Source organism: Lethenteron reissneri, chromosome 60 (assembly GCF_015708825.2).
Source record: "Lethenteron reissneri isolate LAM-NWPU_2019-01 chromosome 60, ASM1570882v1, whole genome shotgun sequence".
NCBI classification, from domain to species: Eukaryota; Metazoa; Chordata; class Hyperoartia; order Petromyzontiformes; family Petromyzontidae; genus Lethenteron; species Lethenteron reissneri.
In genome coordinates, this window is record NC_083838.1 from 5,199,668 (window position 1) to 5,209,776 (window position 10,109).

The 10,109-nt window shown below is 56.0% G+C and overlaps 1 protein-coding gene and 1 pseudogene across 1 annotated transcript; one reads left to right on the forward strand and one right to left on the reverse strand.

The window, feature by feature from the left end:
- Positions 1–366: 366 nt before the first annotated feature.
- LOC133357852 (sal-like protein 3) lies at positions 367–2,591 on the forward strand. The gene is made up of 3 exons (XM_061575996.1): positions 367–376; positions 598–1,125; positions 1,178–2,591. The coding sequence occupies exons 1-3, from the start codon at positions 367–369 to the stop codon at positions 2,233–2,235; spliced, it is 1,596 nt and encodes a 531-aa protein (XP_061431980.1). The 3' UTR covers positions 2,236–2,591.
- Positions 2,592–5,002: 2,411 nt separating this feature from the next.
- LOC133357966 (uncharacterized protein DDB_G0271670-like) lies at positions 5,003–6,619 on the reverse strand (annotated as a pseudogene).
- Positions 6,620–10,109: the final 3,490 nt, after the last annotated feature.

Consider the following 10,109-nt stretch of genomic DNA (forward strand, 5'->3'; position numbering starts at 1 on the left):
TTGCGTGTCTCTCTCTCATCATGAACATCACGGTGGCTAGGAGATGTTAACTACCTTGCCTGGTATACAGGAGGTCGTGGGTTCGAACCCGACATTGACACCTGCTGGGTTTTTACCCTCCACATTTAGAATCAACCGCCACTGCCATAAATGCCCACGCGATAATGAAGCCACTTTCGCTGAGCTATCGATTGTGATGGGCAGGGTCGCTTCTGAAAGAAGAGCTACACAGTTCAATGGGGCCTTACCTGGTACAAGTCAACACCAAAGTTCATTCATTCATCTTGCCCACCCTCTTGTTATCTCAGTACATGAGGGTGCCGTGGTGGCGTGATGTTAACTACATCGCCTGGTGTACAGCAGGTCATGCGTTCAGGTTTGCATGTTCTCCCCCGTGGTCGCGCGGATTTTTCTCCGGGTTCTCCGGGTTTTTCCCCTCCACAATCAGACCGAACGTCACGCGTTCAGAGCATTTAGCTGCTATCGTTTGTGGCCAGGTTGCTTCTGAAACAAGAAGCTCGTAGCTCAGTGGGGCCTCCTTGCCTGGTAAAAATAAGTAACAATAAATAATCGTTTTCTTTATATTTCTCCACGCAGGCGGCTCGAGCCGCGAGAGGAACGGGAACGGAGCTGTGGGGTTCCACCAGGAGAGGCGCTCGCAGACCTCGGCGGAGCCGGCCGCCACCGCTGGCCTCAAGCGACTGCGCTCCGAACGCCTGGAGGAGCAACTCTCGAAGAGGCTCGCGGTGGCGGCGGCGGTGGCGGCGCGACACCGCGTCGAGCAACGACGTCCGCCGACGTCGCCCAACGGGGCCGGGCAGAGACGACGAGGGGACGACGACGACGAGGCGGAGAGCGGGGCCGACGCTCCGGACCGCCGCCATCCCGCAGCTCCCGGCGACAATGAAATCGGTGACAGAAGCTCGCCGAACGGGAGCGGGGCTCCCCTGCTCACCGCCCCCCCTCCTCCTCCTCCTCTTGCCCCTCCTCCGCTGTGCCCCTCGACGCTGCCGGCCATCGTGAGCCAACTGGTGGCGCTGCAGCGGCAGCAGGTCCAGCAGCTGCGGCTCATCGACGAGATCCGCGAGCAGATCGTGCTCATCGCCCCGCACACGGACCTTCACGGCACGCGGGGGCAAGCGGCCGCGTCCCGCCGCCGGCGGACCTTCCCCGGGAGCCCAGCGGCTCTGCGGGGACTTCGACGGAGGGGACGAGCCGCCGCTCCCTTCCGTCCCGAGCGGCCCCGCGTCCCCGCCGCCGGCGGCCTCCTCCTCCTCCTCCCCGCGGCGCAACGGGAACGCATCGCCATTCGGCGCGGCCCCCGTCGGACTCCGCTCCCGCCTCCGCGGGACGGCCGCAGCCACCGGCGGCGATGGCACGGCGACCCGATCGATGGCCGTCCGGGGAGGCCCGCCCGGCCAGCCCGTCGCCGCTGACGATTTCGCAGACGGCCGGCGCTCTCCGGAGCGCACGCTCAGAATGGAGGTGAAGTCCGAAGCTTCGCCCTGCGAGGCGTTCGGCGGAGACGGCGGCGCCCCGGAGTGCCGCCCCGGCTCTGGCGAGCGCCGGGCGATCGGAGACCGCCAGGCTGGCCGAGCGGGCCTCGGCTCGCGCCCACGCGGTCACGGAGAGGCGTTCGCGCGCTTCGGCCACGACCCCCGCGGGGCAACCTTCAGCGGCGACAAGGACGCGGCGGCGGCGGCGATACTGGCGGCGTCGTTGCCCGGTTTCAGCGGCGATCCGGCGTCACTGTCGTCGCGCCTGGTCGGAGCGCAGGCCTCGTGGCGGCACGGGCCTCGCGGCCGCGAGCCGCCCGCCGTTCCGTTCAGCTCCGAGGGAGCGGGAGGCCGGTACGCGGCGGGAGACGCGGGCGGACCCCCGCGAGCGCCCCAGACGTCCAAGCTGCAGCAGTTGGTGGAGCGGATGGACCGCCGTCCCGCCGAGCCCAACCGCTGCTTCGTGTGCCACCGCGTGCTCAGCTGCCAGAGCGCGCTCAAGATGCACTACCGCACGCACACGGGTGAGAGGCCCTTCCAGTGCCGCGTGTGCGGCCGCGCCTTCTCCACCAAGGGCAACCTCAAGGCGCACTACTCGGTGCACAAGGGCGCCGCGGCAGTGATGCCAGATGGAGGAGAAGGAGGAGGTGGCAGCCCGGATGCCCAAGTCGAGGGGTGCGCGGGCAGGGGACGAGGAGGACGAGGAGGTCGAGGAGGTCGAGGAGGAGGAGGAGGTTGATGAGGAGGAGGAGGAGGGGGGCGGCTGCTGCGGACCGGGATGACGGGACGTCCGAGTACGGGAGCTCAGACGCGGGCGACCACGACGGGCGGCGAGCTCCCCCCGCCGCCGCCCGCTGGCCGAGCCCGGAGTCTCCGGCGCCGCGGACGACGGCCGTCGGGCCGGAGCGCCGCCAGCGGCCACGCGGCCACGGCGGCTTCGGGACGGCATCCTTGCCGAGCCCGTCGGAGAGCCCCGGGGCCTCGGCGTCGCCGCCGTCGGACGCCGGCCCCGAGCCGAGAGAGGAGGCGGGGGCCGGCGGAGCGGAGTGGTCGCGTCCCGGCGGCGGCGGCCGCCCGGCGCTCGCCGGCCGGGAGCGCGAGCGAGCGCGCTGCGTGGCGTGCCTCACGTGCGGCAAGAGCTTCTCGTGCCAGAGCGCGCTCGAGATCCACCACAGGAGCCACACGAAGGAGCGGCCCTTCCTGTGCACCTACTGCGGCCGCGGCTTCAGCACCAAGGGCAACCTGAAGCAGCACCTGATGACCCACCGCGCCGACCTGCCCGCGGACGCCGCGGCCCTGTTCGCGGCGGGCGTCGGCGGCGCGGAGCCGGGGTACTTCCCGCCCATCTCGGCGGTCGGCGGCGTCGGCGGCGGCGTGGGCGAAGCGTGGACGGCTCCGGCCGCGAGCGTCGGCGAGCGACCGGTGCTCGTCGCGTCTTCGCACGGACTTGTAGCGGCGGGGTCGCCGTCATCCCCGGCGGGGGGGCGGCGCTCGCACAAGCAGCGCGACTGCCCCACGTGCGGCAAGGCGTTCTCTTCGAGCAGCGCCCTGCAGATACACGAGCGCACCCACTCGGGGGAGCGGCCCTTCGCGTGCGGCGTCTGCGGGCGAGCCTTCACCACCAAGGGCAACCTCAAGGTACGTGCCAGGAGGGACATACGTGCTTCTGCCGTCACGCGGGTTCTTCCATTCGGGAACGCCTTTCGTAGCAACCGGAATGCGCACGCTGTGATAACCTTACTGTCATGATGACGATGGTGACAGTGATGATGATGATGTTGTTTGTGATGATGACAACGATTACTATTATGATGACGATGATGAAAGTGGTGGTGATGATGATGATGATGTTTGTGATGATGACAACGATTACTATTATGATGACGATGATGAAAGTGGTGATGATGATGATGATGTTGTTTGTGATGATGACAACGATTACTATTATGATGACGATGATGAAAGTGGTGGTGATGATGATGATGATGTTTGTGATGATGACAACGATTACTATTATGATGACGATGATGAAAGTGGTGATGATGATGATGATGTTGTTTGTGATGATGACAACGATTACTATTATGATGACGATGATGAAAGTGGTGATGATGATGATGATGTTGTTTGTGATGATGACAACAATTACTATTATGATGACGATGATGAAAGTGGTGATGATGATGATGATGATGTTGTTTGTGATGATGACAACGATTACTATTATGATGACAATGATGAAAGTGGTGATGATGATGATGTTTGTGATGATGACAACGATTACTATTATGATGACGATGATGAAAGTGGTGATGATGATGATGATGTTTGTGATGATGACAACGATTACTATTATGATGACGATGATGAAAGTGGTGGTGATGATGATGATGATGAAAATTACGATAATGACACCGATGACTATTATGATGCAGGCGTGGAGCGGTGGTACAGCGGTTAGGGCGATGCGCTACGAACCCAGCGACCCAATATCGATTCCCGCTCATAGCCACCAACACCGGTGACGATTATCTGAACCGGTCCTGGTGGGCCTCCCCTAGGTCGACTCGGCCTCGAATGAGTACCAGGTGCGGTGTGTAGTAAACATCGCCACCGGGGAGACAAAGGCGGTCGGGCGTGGTGCTGGCCACCCACCGCCTCGCGTGCCGTGCCGGCCTTCGTATGCGCCGCTACTCGCGAACAGCACTTGCCCCGACAGTCTGGTGAAGGCTACACGGGGGATCTTTGTTTTTGCAGGTGCACATGGGCACCCACGTGTGGAGCAACAGCACCGTCACGAGGAGGGGCAGGCGGGTGTCACTGGAGGGTCCTCTCCTCCTACTCAGCGGGCTCCCCCCCACCTCCTCCTCCTCTGCCTTGCCACCGGGTACACTCACCACAACGAGCCCCCCTCCTACTCCCCCTAATCCCCCCAACTCCCCCCCCTCCCCCATCTACACCTCTCCCCCCAACTCTACTCCTCCCCTTCTCCCCCACCCCCTCCTCGCCCACCTCTCCCACAACTCCCCCCCTCCTCCTCCCTCCCCACCATCCCCCCTCCCTCTATCCCAATGTTCCCCAACTCCCTCCCATCCCCCCCCCCGATCCCCCCACTCCCCACCCTTTCCCCCATTCCCCCCTCCCCCCACTGTGATGTTAACGGTCAGCGCACCAGAGGTCGCTAGCTGAAACGACGGCAACGACGATGATGATGACGATGATGATGATGACGACGATGTTGATGATGACGATGATGATGATGACGATGATGATGATGATGACGATGATGATGATGATGACGACGATGTTGATGATGACGATGATGATGATGATGACGACGATGATGATGATGACGACGATGATGACGATGATGATGATGACGATGATGATGATGACGATGATAATGATGATGACGATGATGATGATGACGATGATGATGATGACGATGATGACGATGATGATGATGACGATGATGATGATGATGCTGACGACGATGATGATGATGACGATGATGATGTTGATGATGACGATGATGATGATGACGATGATGATGACGATGATGATGACGACGATGATGACGATGATGATGACGACGATGATGATGATGATGATGACGATGATGATGACAATGATGATGATGACGACGATGATGACGACGATGATGACGATGATGATGACGACGATGATGATGACGATGATGATGATGATGATGACGATGATGATGATGACGACGATGATGATGATGACGACGATGATGATGATGATGACGATGATGACGATGATGATGATGACGATGATGATGACGATGATGACGATGATGACGATGATGATGATGATGACGACGATGATGATGATGATGATGACGATGATGATGATGATGATGACGATGATGACGATGATGATGATGACGATGATGATGATGACGATGATGACGATGATGATGATGACGATGATGATGATGATGATGACGACGATGATGATGATGATGACGACGATGATGATGATGATGATGACGACGATGATGATGATGATGACGATGATGATGATGATGATGACGACGACGATGATGATGATTACGATGATGATGATGATGATTACGATGATGATGATGACGACGATGTTGATGATGACGATGATGATGATGATGACGATGATGATGATGACGATGATGATGATGATGACGACGATGATGACGATGATGACGATGATGACGATGATGATGATGATGACGACGATGATGATGATGATGATGACGATGATGATGATGATGACGATGATGATGATGACGATGATGATGATGATGACGATGATGATGACGATGATGACGATGATGACGATGATGATGATGATGACGACGATGATGATGATGATGACGATGATGATGATGACGATGATGATGATGACGATGATGATGATGACGATGATGACGATGATGATGATGACGATGATGATGATGATGACGACGATGATGATGATGACGACGATGATGATGATGATGACGACGATGATGATGATTACGATGATGATGATGATGATTACGATGATGATGATGACGACGATGTTGATGACGATGATGATGATGATGATGATGATTACGATGATGATGATGACGACGATGATGATGATGACGACGATGATGATGATGATGACGATGATGATGATGACGATGATGATGATGACGATGATGACGATGATGATGATGACGATGATGATGATGATGACGACGATGATGATGATGACGACGATGATGATGATGATGACGATGATGACGATGATGATGATGATGATGACGATGATGATGACGATGATGATGATGATGATGATGACGACGACGATGATGATGATTACGATGACGATGATGATGATGATGACGACGATGATGACGACGATGATGATGATGACGACGACGATGATGATGACGACGATGATGATGATGACGACGACGATGATGATGATTACGATGATGACGACGATGATAATGACGACGATGATGATGATGATAATGACGATGATGATGATGACGACGATGATGATGATGATGACGGCGATGATGACGACGATGATGATGACGACGATGATGATGATGACGACGATGATGATGATGATAATGACGACAATGACGATGATGATGATGATGACGACGATGATGATGATGACGACGACGATGATGCTGATGAAGATGATGATGACGACGATGATGATGACGACGATGATGATAATGAAGATGACGATGATGATGATGATGATAACTACGATGATGATGTCGACGATGACGACGACGACGACGATGATGACGACGACGACGATGATGACGACGACGACGATGATGCAAGTGTTCTTAAAATCCGCCATCGGTTTAATTGGGTGAACAACAGCTGACCGATCGATCGGTGTGCGCAGTGCGTGCGTGGAACTCCTTTCACGCTCACCGCACGTAGCCGACCGCGCGAATCGCAGGCGCGGGGGAAGGACAACAAACTAAACACTTAAAGCAGTTCTCAAGAAATGGGTCTCTGTGTGAGTCTACGGGTCTCTGTGTGAGTCTATGGGTCTCTGTGTGAGTCTATGGGTCTCTGTGTGAGTCTATGGGTCTCTGTGTGAGTCTACGGGTCTCTGTGTGAGTCTATGGGTCTCTGTGTGAGTCTATGGGTCTCTGTGTGAGTCTACGGGTCTCTGTGTGAGTCTACGGGTCTCTGTGTGAGTCTATGGGTCTCTGTGTGAGTCTATGGGTCTCTGTGTGAGTCTATGGGTCTCTGTGTGAGTCTATGGGTCTCTGTGTGAGTCTATGGGTCTCTGTGTGAGTCTATAGGTCTCTGAGTGAGTCTATGGGTCTATATGTCTATGTGTGAGTCTACGAGTCTCTGTGTGAGTCTATGGGTCTATGTGTGAGTCTATGGGTCTCTGTGTGAGTCTATGGATCTGTGTGAGTCTATGTGTCTCTGTGTGAGTCTATGGGTCTCTGTCTGAGTCTATGGATCTGTGTGAGTCTACAGGTCTATGTGTGAGTCTACGAGTCTCTGTGTGTGTCTATGGGTCTCTGTGTGAGTCTATGGGTCTCTGTGTGAGTCTATGGGTCTATGTGTGAGTCTATGGGTCTCTGCGTGAGTCTATGGGTCTCTGTGTGAGTCTATGGATCTGTGTGAGTCTATGTGTCTCTGTGTGAGTCTATGGGTCTCTGTCTGAGTCTATGGATCTGTGTGAGTCTACAGGTCTATGTGTGAGTCTACGAGTCTGTGTGTGTGTCTATGGGTCTCTGTGTGAGTCTATGGGTCTCTGTGTGAGTCTATGGGTCTCTGCGTGAGTCTATGGGTCTCTGTGTGAGTCTATGGATCTGTGTGAGTCTACAGGTCTATGTGTGAGTCTACGAGTCTCTGTGTGTGTCTATGGGTCTCTGTGTGAGTCTATGGGTCTCTGTGTGAGTCAATGGGTCTCTGTCTGAGTCTATGGATCTGTGTGAGTCTACGGGTCTATGTGTGAGTCTACGAGCCTCTGTGTGTGTCTATGGGTCTCTGTGTGAGTCTATGGGTCTCTGTGTGAGTCTATGGGTCTCTGTGTGAGTCTATGGGTCTCTGAGTGAGTCTATGGATCTCTGTGTGAGTATATGGGTCTCTGTGTGAGTCTATGGGTCTCTGTGTGAGTCCACGGGTCTCTGTGTGTGTATATGGGTCTCTGAGTGAGTCTACGGGTCTCTGTGTGTGTATATGGGTCTCTGAGTGAGTCTACGTGTCTCTGTGCGAGTCTATGGGTCTCTGAGTGAGTCTGTGGGCCTTTGAGTGAGTCTACGGGCCTTTGAGTGAGTCTACGGGTCTCTGTGTGAGTCTATGGGTCTCTGTGTGAGTCTATGGGTCTCTGAGTGAGTCTACGGGTCTCTGTTTGAGTCTTTGGGTCTCTGTGAGTCTACGGGTCTCTGTGTGAGTCTATGGGTCTCTGTGTGAGTCTATGGCTCTCTGTGTGAGTCTATGGGTCTCTGGGCGAATCTACGGGTCTCTGTGCGAGTCTATGGCTCTCTGTGTAAGTCTACGGGTCTCTGTGTGTGTCTATCGCCCTCTGTGTGAGTCTATGGGTCTCTGTGTGAGTGTATGGCTCTCTGTGTGTGTTTATGGCTCTCTGTGTGTGTCTATGGCTCTCTGTGTGTGTCTATGGCTCTCTGTGTGTGTCTATGGCTCTCTGTGTGTGTCTATGGCTCTATGTGTGTGTCTACGGCTCTCTGTGCGACTCTATGGCTCTCTGTGTGAGTGTATAATGAGTTTGACAATCTAGATGATGATTTAAAAGAGCCATAGCTCCAGTGGCTTCCTAATATCGGCGGCTGCTGCGGCCACTGACCTTCCCCGCTCCTCATCTGTGGTTCGTCTTCCTCCTGGAGCCTCCGAGTTCCTTGAACACCGGTGAAAAAATAGCTTAATAGCTCATCGGATTCCTCCTGCAGTATAAATGCATATTCTGATTTTGATTAGAAGCTTTCGTGACTGCAGGATTTCATACTCTTAGGTTCGTTCGGTAAAGTCACGTAGATGGGGAAATAAAGAAATAAAAGATCACGACGTTTCGATCGCAACAACAAGCGAAAGAACTGAAAAGTATCTCATTCGGATTCTGCCCTCCATCCTTTCTCCCCACGAGAGCGAGGAGTGGAAGCTGTGCGGTGGCGGTGCAGCGTCACAAGTTGACATCACCACCACCATCACCACCACCATCACCAGAACCACCATCAACATCACCACCAGCACCACCACCATCATCACCAGCACCACCACCAACACCACCACCATCACCACCACCACCACCGTCACCACCACCACCATCACCACCACCACAACCACACCACCACCAACACCACCACCACCAGCACCACCACAACCATCATCACCACCACCACCAGCACCACCACCATCACCACCACCACCATCACCACCATCACCACCACCACAACCACCACCACCATCACCATCACCACCGCCATCATCACTAGCACCACCACCACAACCACCACCACCATCACCACCATCACCACAACCACCACCATCACCATCACCACCACCACCACCACCACAATCATCATACCGTCTCGTCTCAACGTCTCCCCCCCCACCCTCCCCGCTCCTGTCTCCAGGAATTCCAGTCGGCAGCTTTGGCGGCGTTAGCGGCGGCGGCCACGCGAACCTGCCTCTCTGGCCGGATCACCGTCGCTCCACCAACGACGCCGTGATTCTCAACGCGACGACGGCGCCTCCCTTCACTCACGCCGCTGTCGCTCGCGGCGGCGGCGGTGGCATCGGCGGTGGTGGTGGTGGTGGTGGCGGCGGTGGTGGCAGCGGTGGCGGCGTTGGTGGCAGCGGTGGTGGCAACGGCGGTGGTGGTGGTGGTGGCTTCGGTGGTGGCGGTGGTGGCAACGGCGGTGGCGGCGGCGGCGGTGGTGGCGACGGCGGTGGTGGTGGTGGCGACGGTGGTGGCAGCGGTGGTGGCAACGGTGGTGGTGGTGGTGGTGACGGCGGTGGTGGTGGTCTCCACGAAACGTCGGGACCGCTGGACCGCGGGGAATATTTCAACGGAGACGTGGAGACGGAGGAGGGGGAGGTTGAGGAGGAGGCCGGGATGGAGGAGGAAGAGGAG